The sequence below is a fragment of the Salmo salar genome, chromosome 25, assembly GCF_965601325.2.
Source record: "Salmo salar chromosome 25, fSalSal1, whole genome shotgun sequence".
In the NCBI taxonomy this organism is placed as follows: domain Eukaryota; kingdom Metazoa; phylum Chordata; class Actinopteri; order Salmoniformes; family Salmonidae; genus Salmo; species Salmo salar.
The window spans coordinates 1,082,294-1,106,797 of record NC_138315.1 but is presented as its reverse complement, the minus strand read 5'-3'; the positions used below and the strand labels follow the sequence as shown (position 1 = coordinate 1,106,797).

Below are 24,504 nucleotides of genomic sequence, written 5' to 3'. Positions count from 1 at the left end.
CACAATTAACTTCTTGGGGCTATGTGGGACGCTAGCGTGCCACCCGTGGTGCACCCTATCAACAGCAGGTGCATTTCAAGAGCGGCAAATTTGAAACCAAATAAATGTCAAAATTCAAATTTTTCAAACATACAACTATCTTACACCCTTTGAAAGATAAACATCTCCTTAATCTAACCACGTTTTCCGATTTCAAAAAGGTTTTACGGCGAAAGCATAAAGTTAGATTATGTTAGGAGAGTACATTGACAATAGCTGTGTGTAATGTTTTGTCAATTCAAAGACAGGGTCACCAAAACCATAAAACCAGCTAAAATGATGCACTAACCTTTTACAATCTCCATCAGATGACACTCCTAGGACATTATGTTAGACAATGCATGCATTTTTAGTTCTATCAAGTTCATATTTATATCCAAAAACAACGTTTTACTATGGCATTGATGTTGAGGAAATCGTTTCCCTCCAATAACCGGCAGTCAAGTCAGCACCACAAATGAAATAATTAAAATTAGAAAACATTGGTAAAATATTATATTGTCATTTAAAGAATTATAGATTTACATCTCTTGAACGCAATCAACTTGCCAGATTTAAAAATAACCTTACTGGGAAATCACACTTTGCAATAATCTGAGCACTGCGCCCAGAAAAATATGCTTTGCTATACAGACAAACGGCCATGTTGGAGAGATCTAAAATCGAAAATACTATGTAAATAATCCATTACCTTTGATTCTCTTCATCAGATGTCACTTCCCGGATTCCCAGGTCCATAACGAATGTAGTTTTGTTCAAAAAAGCTCATCATTTATATCCAAAAAGATCCGTGTTGTTAGCACATGATCTAAGCCAGCCGGACTTCTCGTCATGAACGAGGGGAAAAAATATATTTACGTTCGTTCAAACATGTCAAACGTTGTATAGCATAAATCATTAGGGCCTTTTTTAACCAGAACATGAATAATATTCAAGGTGGACGAATGCATTCTCTTTTAAAACGTTTTGGAACGAGGGTACCCAACATGACCTCGCGCGCCAGAGTCTAATCGGCCATCACCGTTCCAAGGCTCTTGTTCGGTCAGATCTCATACTAGAAGATTCAAAACACTTTGTAAAGGCTGGTGACATCTAGTGGAACATTAATCAGCCCCTGTGTGTTTCAATGGCATAGGCTTAAAGGTAATTCAACACATCAGGTATCCACTTCCTGTCAGAAAATGTCTCAGGGTTTTGCCTGCCAAATGAGTTCTGTTATACTCACAGACACCATTCAAACAGTTTCATACTAATACGACTTCCCGAAGCGGATCCTCTGTTTGGCCCACCACCCAGGACATTGGATCGGATCCCAGCCGGCGACCCAAAACAACGGCGCCGTAGAAGGGGCAGATGGAGCGGTCTTCTGGTCAGGCTCCGTAGATGGGCACATTGTGCACCGCTCTCGAGCATACTACTCGCCAATGTCCAGTCTCTTGACAACAAGGTAGACAAAATCCAAGCAAGGGTTGCCTTCCAGAGAGACATCACAGACTCTAACATTCTTTGTTTCACGGAAACATGGCTCACTCGAGACACGCTATCGGAGTCGGTACAGCCACCTGGTTTCTTCACACATCGCGCCGACAGAAACAAGCATCTCTCTGGTAAGAAGAAGGGCGGAGGTGTATGCCTTATGATTAATGAGACGTGGTGTGATCATATCAAAATAAAGGACCTCAAGTCCTTTTGTTCACCTGACTTAGAATTCCTCACAATCAAATGCCGACCGTATTATCTACCAAGAGAATTCTCTTCGATCATAATCACAGTCGTGTATATTCCCTCCCAAACAGACACATCGACGGCCCTGAAAGAACTTCAGTTGACTCTATGTATCTGGAAACCACATATCCTGAGGCTGCATCTATTATAGCTGCGGATTTTAACAAGGCTAATCTGAAAACAAGGCTCCCTAAATTCTATCAGCATATCGATTGCGCAACCTGGGCTGGCAAAACCCTGGATCATTGTTATTCTAACTTCTGCAACGCATATAAGGCCCTCCCCCGCCCTCCTTTCGGAAAAGCTGACCACGACTCCATTTTGTTGCTCCCAGCCTATAGACAGAAACTAAAACAGGAAGCACCCGCGCTCAGGTCTGTTCAACGCTGGTCCGACCAATCGGATTCCACGCTTCAAGATTGCTTCGGTCACGTGGACTGGGATGTGTTCCGCATAGCGTCGAACAACAACATTGATGAATACGCTGATTCGGTGAGTGAGATAATTAGCAAGTGCATCGGTGATGTTGTACCCACAGCGTCTATTAAAACATTCCCCAACCAGAAACTGTGGCTTGATGGCAGCATTCGCGCAAAACTGAAAGCACAATCCACTGCTTTTAATCAGGGCAAGGTGACCGGAAACATGACCGAATACAAACAGTGTAGCTATTCCCTCCACAAGGCAATCAAACAAGCTAAGCGTCAGTATAGAGACAAAGTACAGTTGCAATTCAACGGCTCAGACACGAGAGGTATGTGGCAGGGTCTACAGTCAAGAAAAACCAGCACCGTCGTGGACCACGATGTCTTGCTCTCAGACAGACTAAACAACTTCTTTGCTCGCTTTGAGGACAATACAGTGCCACGGACACTGCCCGCTACCAAAACCTGCGGGCTCTCCTTCACTGCAGTCAACGTGAGTAAAACATTTAAACGTGTTAACCCTCGCAAGACTGCAGGCCCAGACGGCATCCCCAGCCGCGTCCTCAGAGCATGCACAGACCAGCTGGCTGGTGTGTTTACGGACATATTCAATCCATCCTTATCCCAGTCTGCTGTTCCCACATGCTTCAAGAGGGCCAACATTGTTCCTGTTCCCAAGAAAGCTAAGGTAACTGAGCTAAATGACTAACAATTATTTTAAGAATTATAGATACAGACCTCCTCTATGCACTCGATATGTCCGATTTTAAAATAGCTTTTTGGTGAAAGCACATTTTGCAATATTCTAAGTACATAGCCAGGCATCACGGGCTAGCTATTTAGACACCCGGCAAGTTTAGCACTCACCATAATCATATTTACTATTATAAAAGTTTGATTACCTTTTGTTGTCTTCGTCAGAATGCACTCCCAGGACTGCTACTTCAATAACAAATGTTGGTTTGGTCCAAAATAATCCATCGTTATATCCGAATAGCGGCGTTTTGTTCGTGCGTTCCAGACACTATCCGAAATGGTAAAGAAGGGTCGTGCGCATGGCGCAATTCGTGACAAAAAAATTCTAAATATTCCATTACCGTACTTCGAAGCATGTCAACCGCTGTTTAAAATCAATTTTTACGCCATTTTTCTCGTAGAAAAGCGATAATATTCCGACAGGGAATCTCCTTTTCGGCAAACAGAGGAAAAAATCACAAAGGCGGGGGCGGTCGGGTCACGCGCCTAAGCCCAGAGTCCCTTGATCGGCCACTTGAGAAAGGCGATAATGTGTTTCAGCCTGGGGCTGGGATGACGACATTCAGGTTTTTCCCGGGCTCTGAGCGCCTATGGACGACGTAGGAAGTGTCACGTTAGAGCAGAGATCCTTAGTAAAAGATAGAGATGGAAAAGAAGTTCAAAAAATGGTCAGACAGGCCACTTCCTGTAAAGGAATCTCTCAGGTTTTGACCTGCCATTTGAGTTCTGTTATACTCACAGACACCATTCAAACAGTTTTAGAAACTTTAGGGTGTTTTCTATCCATATGTAATAAGTATATGCATATTCTAGTTACTGGGTAGGAGTGGTAACCAGATTAAATCGGGTATGTTTTTTATCCAGCCGTGTCAATACTGCCCCCTAGCCCTAACAGGTTAAAGTGGAAAACCACACTACAGGCTGATCCAACTTTGATGTAATGTCCTTAAAACAAGTCAAAATGAGGCTCAGTAGTGTGTGTGGCCTCCACGTGCTTGTATGACCTCCCTACAATGCCTGGGCATGCTCCTGATGAGGTGGCGGATGTTCTCCTGAGGGATCTCCTCCCAGACCTGGTCTAAAGCATCCGCCAACTCCTGGACAGTCTGTGGTACAACGTGGCGTTGGTGGATGGAGCGAGACATGATGTCCCAGATGTGCTCAATTGGATTCAGGTCTGGGGAATGGGCGGGCCAGTCCATAGCATCAATGCCTTCCTCTTGCAGGAACTGCTGACACACTCCAGCCACATGAGGTCTAGCATTGTCTTGCATTAGGAGGAACCCAGGGCCAGCCAGCATATGGTCTCAAAAGGGGTCTGAGGATATCAACTCGGTACCTAATGGAAGTCAGGCTACCTCTGGCGAGCACATGGAGGGCTGTGCGGCCCCCCAAAGAAATGCCACCCCACACCATGACTGACCCACCGCCAAACCGGTCATGCTGGAGGATGTTGCAGGCAGCAGAACATTCTCCACGGCGTCTCCAGACTCCGTCACGTCTGTCACGTGCTCAGTGTGAACCTGCTTTCATCTGTGAAGAGCACAGGGCGCCAGTGGCGAATTTGCCAATCTTGGTGTTCTCTGGCAAATGCCAAACGTCCTGCACGGTGTTGGGCTGTAAGCACAACCCCCACCTGTGGACGTCGGGCCCTCATACCACCCTCATGGAGTCTGTTTCTGACCGTTTGAGCAGACACATGCACATTTGTGGCTTGCTGGAGGTCATTTTGCAGGGCTCTGGCAGTGCTTCTCCTGCTCCTTCTTGCACAAAGGCGGAGGTAGCGGTCCTGCTGCTGGGTTGTTGCCCTCCTACGGCCTCCTCCACGTCTCCTGATGTACTGGCCTGTCTCCTGGTAGCGCCTCCATGCTCTGGACACTACGCTGACAGACACAGCAAACCTTCTTGCCACAGCTTGTATTGATGTGCCATCCTGGATGAGCTGCACTCCCTGAGCCACTTGTGTGGGTTGTAGACTCCGCCTCATGTTACCACTAGAGTGAAAGCACCGCCAGCATTCAAAAGTGACCAAAACATCAGCCAGGAAGCATAGGAACTGAGAAGTGGTCTGTGGTCCCCACCTGCAGAACCACTCCTTTATTGGGGGTGTCTTGCTAATTGCCTATAATTCCCAGCTGTTGTCTATTCCATTTGCACAACAGCATGTGAAATTTATTGTCAATCAGTGTTGCTTCCTAAGTGGACAGTTTGATTTCACAGAAGTGTGATTGACTTGGAGTTACATTGTGTTGTTTAACCTGTTAGGGCTAGGGGGCAGTATTGACACGGCTGGATAAAAAACGTACCCGATTTAATCTGGTTACTACTCCTGCCCAGTAACTAGAATATGAATATAATTATTGGCTTTGGATAGAAAACACCCTAAAGTTTCTAAAACTGTTTGAATGGTGTCTGTGAGTATAACAGAACTCATATGGCAGGCCAAAACCTGAGAAGATTCCATGCAGGAAGTGGCCTGTCTGACAAGTTGTGTTTCATCTTGGCTCTTTTTATTGAAGACTGAGGATCTTTGCTATAACGTGACACTTCCTACGGCTCCCATAGGCTCTCAGAGCCCGGGAAAAAGCTGAACGATATCGAGGCAGCCTCTGGCTGAAACACTTTATCACGTTTGGCAAGTGGCCGATCAGAGTACTATGGGCTTAGGCGCGTGCCCGAGTCGACCCCATGCTTTATTTTCTTTTGTCTGTTTACCTAAACGCAGATTCTCGGTCGGAATATTATCGCTTTTTTTATGAGAAAAATGGCATAAAAATAGATTTTAAACAGCGGTTGACATGCTTCGAAGTACGGTAATGGAATATTTAGATTTTTTTTGTCACAAATTGCGCCATGCTCTTCACCCTTATTTACCCTTTCGGATAGTGTCTTGAACGCACGAACATAACGCCGTTATTTGGATATAACTATGGATTATTTTGAACCAAACCAACATTTGTTTTTGAAGTAGAAGTCCTGGGAGTGCATTCTGATGAAGACAGCAAAGGTAATACCATTTTTCTTATAGTAAATCTGACTTTGGTGAGTGCTAAACTTGCTGGGTGTCTAAATAGCTAGCCCTGTGATGCCGGGCTATCTACTGAGAATATTGCAAAATGTGCTTTCACCAAAAAGCTATTTTCAAATCGGACATATCGAGTGTATAGAGGAGTTCTGTATCTATAATTCTTAAAATAATTGCTATGTTTTTTGTGAACGTTTATCGTGAGTAATTTAGTAAATTCACCGGAGGTTTGCGGGGGGTATGCTAGTTCTGAACGTCACATGCTAATGTAAAAAGCTGGTTTTTGATATAAATATGAACTTGATTGAACAAAACATGCATGTATTGTATAACATAATCTCCTAGGGTTGTCATCTGATGAAGATAATCAAAGGTTAGTGCTGCATTTAGCTGTCTTCTGGGTTTTTGTGACATTATATGCTAGCTTGAAAAATGGGTGTCTGATTATTTCTGGCTGGGTACTCTGCTGACATAATCTAATATTTTGCTTTTGTTGTAAAGCCTTTTTGAAATCGGACAGTGTGGTTAGATTAACCTCTATGGGCTAGGTGGGACGCTTGCGTTCCACCTACGTAACAGCCACTGCCAGCCTGTGGCGCGATTTTCAAAACCTTAAAAATCCTATTACTTCAATTTCTCAAACATATGACTATTTTACAGCCATTTAAAGACAAGACTCTCGTTAATCTAACCACACTGTCCGATTTCAAAAAGGCTTTACAACGAAAGCAAAACATTAGATTATGTCAGCAGAGTACCAAGCCAGAAATAATCAGACACCCATTTTTCAAGCCAGCATATAATGTCACCAAAACCCAGAAGACAGCTAAATGCAGCACTCACCTTTGATGATCTTCATCAGATGACAACCCTAGGACATTATGTTATACAATACATGCATGTTTTGTTCAATCAAGTTCATATTTATATCAAAAACCAGCTTTTTACATTAGCATGTGACGTTCAGAACTAGCATACCCCCCGCAAACTTCCGGGGAATTCGCTAACATTTTACTAAATTACTCACGATAAACGTTCACAAAAAGCATAACAATTATTTTAAGAATTATAGATACAGACCTCCTCTATGCACTCGATATGTCCGATTTTAAAATAGCTTTTTGGTGAAAGCACATTTTGCAATATTCTAAGTACATAGCCCAGGCATCACGGGCTCGCTATTTAGACACCCGGCAAGTTTAGCACTCACCATAATCATATTTACTATTATAAAAGTTTGATTACCTTTTGTTGTCTTCGTCAGAATGCACACCCAGGACTGCTACTTCAATAACAAATGTTGGTTTGGTCCAAAATAATCCATCGTTATATCCGAATAGCGGCGTTTTGTTCGTGCGTTCCAGACACTATCCGAAATAGTAAAGAAGTGTCGCGCGCATGGCGCAATTCGTGACAATAAAATTCTAAATATTCCATTACCGTACTTCGAAGCATGTCAACCGCTGTTTAAAATCAATTTTTACGACACTTTTCTCGTAGAAAACCGATAATATTCCGACAGGGAATCTCCTTTTCGGCAAACAGAGGAAAAAATCCCAAAGGCGGGGGCGGTCGGGGTCACGTGCATAAGGCCAGTGTCCCTTGATCGGCCACTTGAGAAAGGCGATAATGTGTTTCAGCATGGGGCTGGAATGACGACATTCTGTTTTTTCCCGGGCTCTGAGCGCCTATGGACGACGTGGGAAGTGTCACGTTAGAGCAGAGATCCTTAGTAAATGATAGAGATGGAAAAGAAGTTCAAGAAATGGTCAGACAGCCCACTTCCTGTAAAGGAATCTCTCAGGTTTTGACCTGCCATTTGAGTTCTGTTATACTCACAGACACCATTCAAACAGTTTTAGAAAATTTAGGGTGTTTTCTATCCATATGTAATAAGTATATGCATATTCTAGTTACTGGGTAGGAGTGGTAACCAGATTAAATCGGGTATGTTTTTTATCCAGCCGTGTCAATACTGCCCCCTAGCCCTAACAGGTTAACAAGAGTCTTGTCTTTAAAATGCTGTAAAATAGTCATATGTTTGAGAAATTGAAGTAATAGCATTTCTAAGGTATTTGAAAATCGCGCCACTGGATTAGACTGGCTGTTGCGTAGGTGGGACGAATTTGTCCCGCCTAGCCCAGAGAGGTTATTCAAATAACAGAAATAGTCATATTTAACATTCATGAAAATACAAGTGTCATACATCAGTTAAAACTTTAACCTCACTAGGATAGGGGGCAGCATTTGGAATTTTAGATGAAAAGCGTGCCCAAAGTAAACTGCCTGTTACTCAGGCCCAGAAGCTAGGATATGCATCGATAGATTTGGATAGAGATTTAGATTTGGATAGAAAACACTCTAAAGTTTCCAAAACTGTTAAAATAATGTCTGTGAGTATAACAGAACTGATATGGCAGGCGAAAACCTGAGGACAAATCATCCAGAATTTTTTTTATTCAGCCCACCATTGATTCCAATGGCTGTCACTTTTAGTATGAAGGGAAAACCTCCCAGATTGCAGTTCCTAGGGCTTCCAAGAGAATTCAACAGTCTTTAGAAATAGTTTCAGGCTTGTTTTTGGAAAAATTTGCTAGAATTTGTAGTTTTTCTAAGTGGCTCCCATTTTGGCTGAATTGTTTGTTACATGTACTGGCGAATGCGCGTACTTTGTTGTTTATCTCCGGTAATGACAATAACGATTCTCCGTCTAATTTTTTTCGTTTATTTACATATTAGGCTACCTGAGGTTTGATTATAAATGTTGTTTGACTTGTTTGGAGAAGTTTATTGGTTTAAAAAAATATCAGAAACTTTGAACATCCCACGGAGCACCATTAAATCCATTATTAAAAATTGGAAAGAATATGGCACCACAACAAACCTGCCAAGAAAGGGCCGCCCAACAAAACTCATGGACCGGGCAAGGAGGGCATTAATCAGAGAGGCAACAAAGAGACCAAAGGTAACCCTGAAGGAGCTGCAAAGCTCCACAGCAGAGATGGGAGTATCTGTCCATAGGACCACTTTAAGCCGTATACCCCATAGAGCTGGGCTTTACGGAAGAGTGGCCAGAAAAAAAGCCATTGCTTAATTTTGAGTGTGACTCCAAATCCAGACCTCCATGGGTTGATAAATTGGATTTCCATTGATTATTTTTGTGTGATTTTGTTGTCAGCACATTCAACTACGTAAAGAAAAAAATATTTAATAAGATTATTTCTTTCATTCAGATCTAGGATGTGTTGTTTAAGTGTCCCCTTTATTTTTTTGAGCAGTATATAATACATCATTTTAAAGATAATCTTCTGGTTAATCCAAGCACAGTGTCCGATTTCAAAAAGGCTTTACGGCGAAAGCATAGCATTAGATTATCTTAGGACAGCACCTAGACAAGAAAAACCACACAGCCATTTTCCAAGCAAGGAGAGGCGTCACAAAAACCAGAAATACAGCTAAAATTAATCACTATCCTTTGATGATCTTCATCAGATGGCACTCATAAGATGTTACACAATACACATGTTACACAATACATGTATGTTTTGCTCGATAAAGTTCATATTTATATCCAAAAACCCCATTGTGTAATGTTCAGAAATGTTTTGCCTCCAAAACGTCCGGTGAATGAGCACCTCAATTTACAGAAATACTCATCATAAACTTTGATAAAAGATACAAGTGTTATGCACAGAACTATAGATAAACTTCTCCTTAATGCAACTACTGTGTCAGATTTCAAAAAAGCTTTACGGTGAAAGCAAACTTTGCAATAATCTGAGTACAGACATCAAAACAAGCCATACAGATACCCGCCATTTTGAAGTCAACATAAGTCAGAAATAGCATTATAAATATTCACTTACCTTTGATGATCTTCATCGGAATGCACTCCCAGGAATCCCAGTTCCACAATAAATTTTAGTTTTGTTCGATAAAGTTCATCTTTATGTCCAAATACCTCCATTTTGTTCGCGCATTTAGTCCAGCACTCCAAATTCACTAAGCGCGCGAGTTTAGTCCAGACGAAAAGTCAAAATAGTTCCATTACAGTTCGTAGAAACATGTCAAACGATGTATAGAATCAATCTTTAGGATGTTTTTATCATGAATATTCAATAATACAGTTCATGTTCACGCTGAAATTTACATTATTTTGCCTCCAGTTCAACATACTGTATGTATCAATTATTGTACAGTTTACTAATTTGTTTTAGTAATGATTATTTAATGCAAACAATACCAGTTTTAAAAATAATACATTTAGTGACAATCTCTTTTGCAAAAATCAAGCAGAGGTTCTAGCTAGTGTTTCCCACTGTCCTTGGACTCTTGTCGGATGAAGTTGTTCGGTTTATCAAGTACCAGGCTCCCATGACTGTTATGATCATTTATTTACAAGTTAATTGCAATTAGCTTTTTGCTTTAGTGCCGTCTGTACCTAATAGAGCAGATCTAGTCTCACATGCAGAAGTAAGCCATCTGGTGCGAGAGACTCATTGGGAGGAGGAGACTAGAGCACACCCAGAATTTCTGACTGAGCGGACGCACATTTGAGCATCCACAGGATGGTCCATTTACTTTGTTCTGTTATAATTTATGTTATTAAATCCTGTGATTTAATTGGGGCATTTCCCCCTCATAGCAAATAGCTGGCAAAACAATTGAAGTGGTGCTGGCAGTCACTGAGAGTCAGGGTATTAAGTAACTGAACAGCTTGTTTTGAACAATGTATTATTGGAACAGGAAAATGTACAAACTTACTGCACTTTTATGATCATTTAAAACGTTATCCATGAATTATATAATATATATATATATTTTTATACAATTGTTTATATTTTATTGGCCAATCACAAGTGGGGCCCCGGCCCCTAATGCCCTTATGGGCGAGCCGCCACTCTAAATGAGTAGCCGTTTGGATAAGGGGATTGTAAATAGACATTTTAAAAACTGTAGATCTATTTTACCAATATGATTGCTAGAGAGAAATGTGAAACCAGTCATATGCCAGCAAACTGAAGCATATCAACATATTACCTTTTCCACATTGAAGCTTATGAAATGCTGACATTATAACTTGTGATGAAATTTGGAAACCCAAGTGATATGCTTCCATAGCCATGTACAAATGTGTCAGGTGCGTCGTAAAAAGTGGACCAAAACGCAGCGGGTATATGAATACTCATCTTCTTTTATTAGAAGGAAACCAAAACAAAACACATACAAAAACAACGACGAAAAACAGTCCTGTAAGGCTACACAGCTATACATGGAACAACTACCCACAAAACCCATGGAAAAACACCCCTACTAAATAGGACCTTCAATTAGAAGCAACGAGGAACAGCTGCCTCCAATTGAAGGTCAACCCAATAAACTAAACATAGAAATAGAAGAACTAGAACAAACATAGAACTATATTAACATAGAACATAACCCCCAAAAAAACGAAACACACAAAACAAACACACCCCTGCCACGTCCTGACCAACTACAATAACAAAATGACCCCTTTACTGGTCAGGACGTGACACAAATGACAGTATAGCGCCAATCCTACCCAGTTGTTTTATGATTTCTACAATGTTTTAATGAAATGTCCAGTCTTTTCACTGTATATTTAGCAATTTGTATCATGTTAAATATTAGCCACTATCGTCAGTTATACCATCAGTTATACCCACTGACTTTAGTGTTAGTTTCCTTACATTCAGCTCCATTGTCACGTCTTTCGTAGGTATTGGACCAAGGCGCAGTGGGTTGAGTGCTCATAATTCACTTTTATTGACCACGAAAACATACAAATGAACAGGATTCAGGCTAAACACAAAGCTATGCAACTACAACTACCCACAATACCCCATACAAAACAACCCCTATACATAGGACCTTCAATCAGAGGCAACTAGAAACAGCTGCCTCCAATTGAAGGTCAAATCAATAAACTGAAAATAGACGTAAACAACCTAGAACTAACATAGAATACACTAACCTAGAACCTAAACCTAAAACCCCGGTACACTCTAAACCAACACCCCTCTACATAAACACATAGCCCAAAAACCCCGAAACACTCTAAACAAATACCCCTTCTACATGAACACATAATATAACAAAGCCCTAAACACTCTAAACAAATACCCCCTGCCACGTCCTGACCAAGCTACAATAACAAATGATCCATTTACTGGTCAGGACGTGACATCCATTCCATTCCATTGTTAGTTTACCTTTATTTCCTCTGTCACATTCGTGTGGTTGTTCTGAGGATCATATTAGGCTAGCTTATTACAAGTTGTGCAATAATTTGGGACATGTAGGATATTTGAATCATTATGGAACACAGACCATAGGTAGCAGTTTAACCCTAGAGCCTGGTGCACGGTTCACGACGACTGGACCGTTGTAATAACAGTTCCAGTATTAGTGAGGATTATTAGGGTAGATTTATAGGACTACTGTTGTATCTTACTACAGTATGTATCTTGTTTGTGTGTGTGTGTGTGTTCAGGGAGAAAAGGCAGTTCCGGGTGTACATAGTGATGCCTCTGCTACCCAGATTTGAAGGCGACATCTCCTCAGGAGGGGGCCAAGCCATCAAAGCCATCATGTACTTTAATTACAGGTAATCACTGCTCACAATCTCACACCCTCTCACACACTCCTTCCCTAATTGCCTCAATTAAGCTCTAAATAAGCACTGGACACGCGCCTTTGCCTTAGAGACAGGAAAATTACAATGGTCAGGCTAAAAACAACAGTTACCTCATCTCACGCTTAAAAGGCGATTAAGGAACACAAAAAAACATCACGTCTCCCACGCAGTGCGAAAATGAGAAAAGAGAGAAAAGAAAGCTTTGATAAGCCAGTTCTGAGCTAAGTGGGCAAAGAAGAAGGGATGGCCAGAGAGGAGAGAAATGGGAAAAGAAAAGAGTAATGAAAGTGGAGATGAAAAGAAAGACAAGAGGATTGATGTCTGTTTCTTCTCTTCCCTACAGGACCATGTGCCGGGGAGATCACATCGAGAGACTGAAATGTGTGAGTAACTAGACGTCCCATTGGCTGCCAATTCATTTCACGGCCCCCTGAACACGGCCCATCTCTCACTGCCCCCTGAACACTCATTATCGACAGTGCACATAACCTGCATATGTATGGCGTCAACTGAGCAGCACTGGCCCATTTGTAAATAGAAATAAAGATCCCATGCCTTAAATGGGATAATTCTCTGACTAACAACGCTCCGCATTAAGGGCATTTATACACCCCGCTGCAGCAAGCAGTATTAATAGAACACTAGTCAATTAACTGAAATCTAACCCCCAAGTGTTGCCGTGTGAGGGGGTCTAGATGTTGGATGCTTTGATAGGAGAGAGCAAATGGTACAACCTGTGTGTGCATCTCTGTGTGTGTGTACAGTGGAAGCCTGCTGGATCAACTACATCTCGTTCTGTGGGCTGAGGACTCATGCTGACCTGGACGACAGACTAGTCACTGAGCTGATCTATGTCCACAGCAAACTGGTCATAGTGAACAATCACACCATCATCCTCAGTCAGTAAGATAATATACTGTAACAACAATACTATACAACACAACATAAATAACATAACCACAACAAACTGGTCATAGTGGATGATCATTCTGTCATCCTCCTCAGTAAGATAATATACTGTAACAACAATACTATACAACACAACATAAAATAACATAACCACAACAAACTGGTCGTAGTGGATGATCATTCTGTCATCCTCCTCAGTAAGATAATATACTGTAACAGCAATACCATACAACACAACATAAAATAACATAACCACAACAAACTGGTCATAGTGACTGATCATTCTGTCATCCTCCTCAGTAAGATAATATACTGTAACAGCAATACCATACAACACAACATAAATAACATAACCACAACAAACTGGTCATAGTGGATGATCATTCTGTCATCATCCTCAGTAAGATAATATACTGTAACAACAATACTATACAACACAACATAAAATAACATAACCACAACAAACTGGTCATAGTGGATGATCATTCTGTCATCCTCCTCAGTAAGATAATATACTGTAACAACAATACTATACAACACAACATAAATAACATAACCACAACAAACTGGTCATAGTGGATGATCATTCTGTCATCCTCCTCAGTAAGATAATATACTGTAACAACAATACTATACAACACAACATAAAATAACATAACCACAACAAACTGGTCATAGTGGATGATCATTCTGTCATCCTCCTCAGTAAGATAATATACTGTAACAGCAATACCATACAACACAACATAAAATAACATAACCACAACAAACTGGTCATAGTGACTGATCATTCTGTCATCATCCTCAGTAAGATAACATCAAAACAACACAAAACAACACAGCACAACATGGTCATAGTGACTAGCAATATGATCATCATCAGTAAGCTGGACTGCATCTAACCCTATACACTACAAAACATGACATGACAAATAACTTCACAACACTCTCAGGAAGACAAACCAAGTACTGGTGCTGTGCAACCGTTTTTAGACTTTTGTTTGCTGTTGAAAAAGATAAAAGTACACCATATGCCCAGTAGATGGCAGTGTCACCCAAGGAAATAGCAGAGAGCATGCTCCAGCTGCAGGCTATGCTGCAGTGTTTGGCTGCAAATGTGTTCTGAAAACCATTAAAATTACATCTTTCACCCAGAACATCTGTCCCCTAGATAACTAATTTCCTCTTAGAAAGACGCTTACCATCCAGATACATTAAAAGAGATGAGGTGTACCTGTAATAGGAGATGAAAGGCATTTTCATCTACATCCAGATACCTAGTGAAAGGCAACCTAAATCCCAAATCAACCCCTAGCCCCAGAGATGTTTTTAAAACTTTTCCTGTTGAAAGCGATATCTGAACTATAAGTGGAGTAAAGTACACATATTAAAGGATACGTTTTGAGAACATTTGAGATTTGTAGATACAACTGCAAACTTCAAGGAGTAGGGTTTACCCTCCGCTTGTGCTATGTCATGACATACCTGGACCACCTATTGATATGTAGGTAATCAGGTGTTAACCTGTTGGGGCTAGGGGGCAGTATTTGCACGGCCGGATAAAAAACGTACCCGATTTAAACTGGTTACTACTCTTGCCCGGAAACTAGAATATGCATATAATTAGTAGATTTGGATAGACAACACTCTAAAGTTTCTAAAACTGTTTGAATGGTGTCTGTGAGTATAACAGAACTCATATGGCAGGCAAAAACCTGAGAAGATTCCATACAGGAAGTGCCCTGTCTGATAATTTGTTATCCTTCTGTTGCATCTCTATCGAAAATACAGCATCTCTGCTGTAACGTGACATTTTCTAAGGCTTCCATTGGCTCTCAGAAGGCGCCAGAAAGTGGAATGAGATGTCTGCAGTCTCTGGGCGAAGTACAGCAGCTCTGTTTGTTACTGGTCAGGCTGGGGACAGTGACACTGGAGATGCGCGTTCATGAGAATCCTCAATTTTTTTCTTTCAGTCTTTGAATGAATACAACGTCGCCCGGTTGGAATATTATCGCTATTTTACGAAAAAAATTGCACAAAAAATTGATTTTAAACAGAGTTTGACATGCTTCGAAGTACGGTAATGGAATATTTTGTCATTTTTTGTCACGAAATGCGCTCGCGCGTCACCCTTCGTATAGTTACCTGAACGCATGAACAAAACGGCGGTATTTGGATATAACTATGGATTATTTGGAACCAAAACAACATTTGTTGTTGAAGTAGAAGTCCTGGGAGTGCATTCTGACGAAGAACAGCAAAGGTAATCCAATTTTTCTTATAGTAAATCTGAGTTTGGTGAGGGCCAACCTTGGTGGGTGTCAAATTAGCTAGCCGTGATGACCGGGCTATGTACTCAGAATATTGCAAAATGTGCTTTCGCCGAAAAGCTATTTTAAAATCTGACACCGCAATTGCATAAAGGAGTTCTGTATCTATAATTCTTAAAATAATTGATATGTATTTTGTGAACGTTAATCATGAGTAATTTAGTAAATTCACCGGAAGTTTTCGGTGGGTATGCCAGTTCTGAACATCACATGCTAATATAAAAAGCTGTTTTTTGATATAAATATGAACTTGATTGAACAAAACATGCATGTATTGTATAACATAATGTTCTAGGAGTGTCATCTGATGAAGATCATCAAAGGTTAGTGCTGCATTTAGCTGTGGTTTTGGTTTTTATGACATATATGCTTGCTTTGAAAATGGCTGTGTGATTGTTTTTGGCAGGGTACTCTCCTGACATAATCTAATGTTTTGCTTTCGCTGTAAAGCCTTTTTGAAAACGGACACTGTGGTTAGATTAACGAGAGTCTTGTCTTTAAAATGGTTTAAAATATTCATATGTTTGAGAAATTGAAGTTATAGCATTTATGAGGTATTTGTATATACAAGCGTCCCACCTTGCCCAGGGAGGTTAACCTGTTAGGGCTAGGGGGCAGTATTGACACGGCTGGATAAAAAACATACCCGATTTAATCTGGTTACCACTCCTACCCAGTAACTAGAATATGCATATACTTATTACATATGGATAGAAAACACCCTACATTTTCTAAAACTGTTTGAATGGTGTCTGTGAGTATAACAGAACTCAAATGGCAGGTCAAAACCTGAGAGATTCCTTTACAGGAAGTGGCCTGTCTGACCATTTCTTGAACTTCTTTTCCATCTCTATCATTTACTAAGGATCTCTGCTCTAACGTGACACTTCCCACGTCGTCCATAGGCGCTCAGAGCCCGGGAAAAAACAGAATGTCGTCATTCCAGCCCCAGGCTGAAACACATTATCGCCTTTCTCAAGTGGCCGATCAAGGGACACTGGGCTTAGGCGCGTGACCCGACCGCCCCCGCCTTTGGGATTTTTTCCTCTGTTTGCCGAAAAGGAGATTCCCGGTCGGAATATTATCGCTTTTCTACGAGAAAAATGTCGTAAAAATTGATTTTAAACAGCGGTTGACATGCTTCGAAGTACGGTAATGGAATATTTAGAATTTTATTGTCACGAATTGCGCCATGCGCGTGACACTTCTTTACTATTTCGGATAGTGTCTGGAACGCACGAACAAAACGCCGCTATTCGGATATAACGATGGATTATTTTGGAGCAAACCAACATTTGTTATTGAAGTAGCAGTCCTGGGAGTGCATTCTGACGAAGACAACAAAAGGTAATCAAACTTTTATAATAGTAAATATGATTATGGTGAGTGCTAAACTTGCCGGGTGTCTAAATAGCGAGCCCGTGATGCCTGGGCTATGTACTTAGAATATTGCAAAATGTGCTTTCACCAAAAAGCTATTTTAAAATCGGACATATCGAGTGCATAGAGGAGGTCTGTATCTATAATTCTTAAAATAATTGTTATGCTTTTTGTGAACGTTTATCGTGAGTAATTTAGTAAAATGTTAGCGAATTCCCCGGAAATTTGCGGGGGGTATGCTAGTTCTGAACGTCACATGCTAATGTAAAAAGCTGTTTTTTGATATAAATATGAACTTGATTGAACAAAACATGCATGTATTGTATAACATAATGTTCTAGGAGTGTCATCTGATGAAGATCATCAAAGGTTAGTGCTGCATTTAGCTGTGGTTTTGGTTTTTATGACATATATGCTTGCTTTGAAAATGGCTGTGTGATTGTTTTTGGCAGGGTACTCTCCTGACATAATCTAATGTTTTGCTTTCGCTGTAAAGCCTTTTTGAAAACGGACACTGTGGTTAGATTAACGAGAGTCTTGTCTTTAAAATGGTTTAAAATATTCATATGTTTGAGAAATTGAAGTTATAGCATTTATGAGGTATTTGTATATACAAGCGTCCCACCTTGCCCAGGGAGGTTAACCTGTTAGGGCTAGGGGGCAGTATTGACACGGCTGGATAAAAAACATACCCGATTTAATCTGGTTACCACTCCTACCCAGTAACTAGAATATGCATATACTTATTACATATGGATAGAAAACACCCTACATTTTCTAAAACTGTTTGAATGGTGTCTGTGAGTATAACAGAACTCAAATGGCAGGGCAAAACCTGAGAGATTCCTTTACAGGAAGTGGCCTGTCTGACCATTTCTTGAACTTCTTTTCCATCTCTATCATTTACTAAGGATCTCTGCTCTAACGTGACACTTCCCACGTCGTCCATAGGCGCTCAGAGCCCGGGAAAAAACAGAATGTCGTCATTCCAGCCCCAGGCTGAAACACATTATCGCCTTTCTCAAGTGGCCGATCAAGGGACACTGGGCTTAGGCGCGTGACCCGACCACCCCCGCCTTTGGGATTTTTTCCTCTGTTTGCCGAAAAGGAGATTCCCGGTCGGAATATTATCGCTTTTCTACGAGAAAAATGTCGTAAAAATTGATTTTAAACAGCGGTTGACATGCTTCGAAGTACGGTAATGGAATATTTAGAATTTTATTGTCACGAATTGCGCCATGCGCGTGACACTTCTTTACTATTTCGGATAGTGTCTGGAACGCACGAACAAAACGCCGCTATTCGGATATAACGATGGATTATTTTGGAGCAAACCAACATTTGTTATTGAAGTAGCAGTCCTGGGAGTGCATTCTGACGAAGACAACAAAAGGTAATCAAACTTTTATAATAGTAAATATGATTATGGTGAGTGCTAAACTTGCCGGGTGTCTAAATAGCGAGCCCGTGATGCCTGGGCTATGTACTTAGAATATTGCAAAATGTGCTTTCACCAAAAAGCTATTTTAAAATCGGACATATCGAGTGCATAGAGGAGGTCTGTATCTATAATTCTTAAAATAATTGTTATGCTTTTTGTGAACGTTTATCGTGAGTAATTTAGTAAAATGTTAGCGAATTCCCCGGAAATTTGCGGGGGGTATGCTAGTTCTGAACGTCACATGCTAATGTAAAAAGCTGGTTTTTGATATAAATATGAACTTGATTGAACAAAACATGCATGTATTGTATAACATAATGTCCTAGGGTTGTCATCTGATGAAGATCATCAAAGGTGAGTGCTGCATTTAGCTGTCTTCTGGGTTTTGGTGACACGCAAGCGTCCCACCTTGCCCATAGAGGTTAAATGAGGTGAAAAGGAGACTAAAGTGGCACTCCAAGCACAATTTATAAGTTCATCCTGTGTGTCTGTCGGCAGGCTCAGCCAACATCAACGACAGAAGCATGCTGGGTAAGCGCGACAGTGAGATGGCGGTGGTGGTGGAGGACTCGGACATGGTAATGGCTGTGATGGACGGAGAGAGCTACCAGGTTGGGAGGTTTGCCTTGTCACTCAGAGAAGAGTGTTTCAGGTCATTCAAATTAATAAGAAAAAGTGGGGTAAATTGAGTTGTTTTAACATTCAGCAGCACTCCTTCAAAGGAAATATAATTTTCTTTCTAACAAAGACATATACATATTTCATGATGTTGTGTATCCCTGGAAATAATCAGAATTCATGTAAACATTACAGATTTGAAAACATAGCTTTTGAAAACAAAGTGGTCTCTTGGCACAACTAACCCCGGCTATGGAGTAAATTGTGTCGCGGGACAGGGTAAATTAAGCCGCTTACACATTTCTGCACAGAATTAAATATGTGACCGACTGGCTCGATTCGGTCTTATGTAGCAAAATTTGAAATGGATAACAGTAGAGACTCAGAGCTAGAAAATGGTATATATTACACCGCAGTTGAGGAACAATGGGAAAGTAATTCAGATTTGAAAGCTGATAACCTTGTAAACTCACTTTTGAGAAAATGGCCTTTGAATGTTTTAGTACACCTACTGGAGAGCTTGTCTTTGTCTACAACCATTCAGCATCATTCACACCCTCTTAAACCCAAGCCCCCCCATCCCTTTAAAACATCTAAAGGCTAGGTTGGACGCTAGCGCCCCATCTCGACAACCTCCAGTGAAATTGCAGAGAGCGAAATTCAAAACTCGTAATATTAAACAGTCATGAAAATACAAGTGTCATACATAATTTAACCTCTATGGGCTAGGCGGGACGAATTCGTCCCACCTACGTAACAGCCAGTCTAATCCAGTGGCGCGATTTTTGAATCGTTTGAAATACTATTACTTCGAATTTCTCAAACATATGACTATTTTACAGCTATTTAAAGACAAGACTCTCGTTTATCTAACCACACTGTCCGATTTCAAAAAGGCTTTACAACGAAAGCAAAACATTAGATGATGTCAGGAGAGTGCCCAGCCAGAAATAATCAGACACCCATTTTTCAAGCTAGCATATAATGTCACCAAAACCCAAACCACAGCTAAATGCAGCACTAACCTTTTATGATCTTCATCAGATGACACACCTAGGACATATGTTATACAATACATGAATGTCTGTTCAATCAAGTTCATATTTATATCAAAAAACTGCTTTTTACATTAGCATGTGACGTTCAGAAAAAGCATACCCCCCGCAAACTTCCGGGGAATTTACTAACAGTTTGCTAAATTACTCACGATAAACGTTCACAAAAAGCATAACAATTATTTTAAGAATTATAGATACATTACTCCTCTATGCACTCGATATGTCCGATTTTAAAATAGCTTTCGGATGAAGCACATTTTGCAATATTCTAAGTACATAGCCCAGCCATCACGGCTAGCTATTTAGACACCCGGCAAGATTAGCCTTCACCATAATAACATTTCCTATAAGAAAAATGTTCTTACCTTTCCTGTTCTTCGTCAGAATGCACGCCCAGGACTTCTACTTCAATAACAAATGTAGGTTTGGTCCCAAATAATCCATAGTTATATCCAAATAGCGTCGTTTTGTTCGTGCGTTCTAGACACTATACGAATGGTAATCCACGGTCGTGCGCATGGCGCATGGCGTGACAAAAAATGTCTAAATATTCCATTACCGTACTTCGAAGCATGTCAACCGCTGTTTAAAACCAATTTTTATGCCATTTATCTCGTAGAAAAGCGATAATATTCCGACCGGGAATCTGCAATAAACTCAACAGCCGAATTAAAATACTCCACGGGGGCTAATCGCGCACGCGCCTCATTCCATTGTCATCTAATGGGACACTTGGATAAGGTGATAATCTGTTTCAGCCTGAGGCTGCCTCGTCAACCTTCATGATTTTCCCGGGTCCTGAGAGCCTATTGGAGCCCTGGGAATTGTCACGTTACAGCTAAGATCCTTACTCTTCAATAAACAGATGCAAGACGCACGACTCCTTGTCAAACAGGCCACTTCCTGCATGAAACCTTGTCAGGTTTTTGCCTGCCATAGGAGTTCTGTTATACTCACAGACACCATTCAAACAGTTTTAGAAACTTTAGAGTGTTTTCTATCCAAACCTGAACAATAATATGCATATTCTAGCTTCTGAGTTGGTGTAGGAGGCAGTTAAAAATGGGCACATATTTTTTCCAAAATTCTCAATACTGCCCCCTAGCCCAAACAGGTTATTCAGAGCAACTTACAGGAGCAATTAGGGCTATGTGCCTTGCTCAAGGACACAGACAGATTTTTCACCTAGTCAGTTCATGGATTCAAACCAACAACCTTTCAGTGACTAGCCCTCGTAACTGCTAGGCTACCTCACCTGCACTTGCCTAACCAGCCCTCTGGAGTCTGGGTTGGTTTGTGTGACTTGCCACATGATACACAAGTTACGTGGGGCTGAGTCATCCACGATAAGAACTATGTCCCAAGGGACAAAGTTTATTATTTTTCTTGTCCATTTCTGTCGCTCCTGCAATTTAGGAAGATAATCTTTAGTCCACCTCTTCCAGAACATGTCTGACATATATTGCACCTGTCGCCATCTCCTTCTGGCATAACAATCCTCTGGCTTAAACACTCCCGGGGGAATAGATGGTTTGGTGTTTCGAAGAAGAAAATTGTTGGGGGTGAGAGGCCGCAAATCATTAGGGTTTTAGTGATAGGCCTGTCATTGATGATTGACTCTACTTCACAGAGCAGGGTTTGCAGCCCTTCCTCATCCAGTGTCTGCTGAAGCAGTATGGCACCAAGAACCCTTCTCATTATCCTCATCTCTTTCCCAAATACCACTATAGTGCGATCCAGTGGGAGGGTTAAAGATCCATGTGATACCTTTTTAGAGCAGGGTGTCCTGTATATGAGCGTCATCCAGGCCCTGAATGGCTTCCTTTAGCTCATGTTCTGCTCTGACAAGGTTGGTAACATTATCCGAGCCTATAACCTCCACTTGTCCTCTCCTGGCAACAAACCTTCTGATAGCATTTATGGAAGAGTTAGTGTCCAGTGAATGTGCCACTTGTATATGTACAGCTGTTATATTCAGGCATGCAAAGATGAATCCATACCGCTTGACAGTTCCTCTGCCACGCTTTATTTAAAAAGGACCAAAGTGGTCCACGCCCGCATTGGTGAAAGGTGATTCATCTGGAATCAGTCTTTCCTGGGGCAGGCCTGCCATGTGCTGCTCACCTCTGCTTCCACTCAGCTTTCTGCAAACAACACATTTGGAGATTACCTTGCTGAGATAGCACTAGGAATCCAGTATCTCTGTCTGAGGCGAGAGAGTGTGTGATTTCGTCCACTGTGTCCAACATCCTCATGAACATGTCTGATGATGAGCTGTGTCACATGATGGCTCTTGGGAATGATAGCTTGGTGCTTAGATTGTGCTGGTATAGCTGAAGTGCTCAATCTGCCACCTACACTCATAACACCATCTTGGAATACTGGAGACAGTTTGTGAAGATGGCTGTTCCATTTTACCACTGAGCCTTTCTTCAGAACTACCATTTCATCTGGAAACATTATCTTCTGACAGAAACAAACAATTTGCACTTCTGCATCCATCAGCTCGTCCACAGAGAGTGATCATCTGATCAGTGTTTTTTTGGACCCCTTCAACTGTTTCTCCACCAGATTCTTGTTTTCCTCATCATTTTGTCCCAACCTTAGATTCTTTATTTTCTCCTACAGTTGGGAGTGTCCCGAGTGGTACAGCAGTCTAAAGCACTACATCTCAATGCTAGAGGGGTCACTAAAGACACTGGTTCAATTCCAGGTTGTTTCACAACTGACTGTGATTGGGAGTCCCATAGGGTGGTGCACAGTTGTCCGGGGTAGGCCGTCATTGTAAAGAAGAATTTGTTTTTAACTGTCTTGCCTAGTAAAAAAAATTTAAACTTCCTTTTGTGCACTTTTAACCTTTAGGATCCATGCAACTGCTCTTCTGAAGCGGTGCCTCACCGAGTAGTGAGAGATGACATCGACATTCTGTTCCACAGATACAACATTCACTACCGTGTCTCTTTTCACCTCCGGATCATCAACGGCTAGAGTTTGATTTGCCATCTGTGAAATCTTGCAGTTTCATTTCTGGCATTTTAACACAGATGTGCTCTCAGTCCAAAACACTGATGCTTCGAGTGGTAACTCTGTTTCTCATCATCTTGTCTACACATACAGCAAATTTGGCGGCTGTGAGCTCCATACGTGGTACGGTGACTGGTTTTAATGGTGCGACCCTGGCCTTACCCATGATGAAATCACAGTAAACTTCACTCTTTCTGTTCTTCAACAACAGGTAAGTGACAATACCATAACCATTCTCACTGGCATCAGCAAAGTGATGGAGATGAGCTGAAACTGGTTCTCCATAATCACTGGGATTGATGCATCTTCTGACTTCGCAGTCTGACAGCTGGTTCAGATCCATCAACCAGTTACACCATCTTAGACGCAGAACCTCAGGGATGCTATCGTCCCATCTAAGTTTCATCCTGCACAGCTCTTGCAAAATCTGTCTTGCAGGAATGAAGAGTGCAAGAATACTGAGCGGGTCGTAAACAGAGCTCACCATAGAAAGAATGCCTCTTCTGGTAAGTGGTCAGTCCTGAATGGATATTTTGAACTTTAGTGAGTCCTATTCCACACACCATCATACTCCAAGAGCTCTTTCTACTTGTAGTACAGTGCATTCGGAAAGAATTCAGACCCCTTCCATTCTTACACATTGTTACGTTACAGCCTTATTCTAAAATTGATTAAATAAAACATTTTACACAATTAATTAAACAATTAAACATCAGTCTACATAGAATACCCCATAATCACAAAGTCAAAACAGATTTGCAATTTTTTGGGGCCAAAATCAAACACTCTGAATTTATGAATGGACAATCTGACAATGCTTAGTGAATTTACGAATGCCCAGAGCACACTCTGACTGCAGTCTGGCACTCCAGATTGAATTTGCAAACACACCCGTACTATAAACCAGCCTTTAGCCTTGAAATCTGTGGTTGTTTAGTACATGGCCTCATGTGAATCCTTAACTTTTTAGGGCTAGGGTATTCTGAAGTTCGGATGACTGACGTGCCCAAAGTAAACTGCCTGTTACTCAGACTAGGATAGAAGCTAGGATATGCATATAATTGGTAGTATTGCATAGAAAACACTCTGAAATTTCTAAAACTGTTAAAATAATGT

At 41.1% G+C, this 24,504-nt stretch overlaps 1 protein-coding gene across 1 annotated transcript in view; it reads left to right on the top strand.

Moving 5' to 3' along the window:
- The window catches only part of LOC145864107 (phospholipase D1-like), a 47,342-nt gene extending 23,990 nt beyond the window's left edge, over positions 1 to 23,352 (top strand). Inside the window, exons 4-9 of the mRNA XM_082969256.1 lie at positions 3,566 to 3,601; positions 12,498 to 12,598; positions 12,972 to 13,015; positions 13,393 to 13,527; positions 19,187 to 19,340; positions 23,301 to 23,352. Coding sequence (XP_082825382.1) covers positions 3,566 to 3,601; positions 12,498 to 12,598; positions 12,972 to 13,015; positions 13,393 to 13,527; positions 19,187 to 19,340; positions 23,301 to 23,352 — 522 coding nt within the window. The remainder of the gene's footprint in view (positions 1 to 3,565; positions 3,602 to 12,497; positions 12,599 to 12,971; positions 13,016 to 13,392; positions 13,528 to 19,186; positions 19,341 to 23,300) is intronic.
- Positions 23,353 to 24,504: the final 1,152 nt, after the last annotated feature.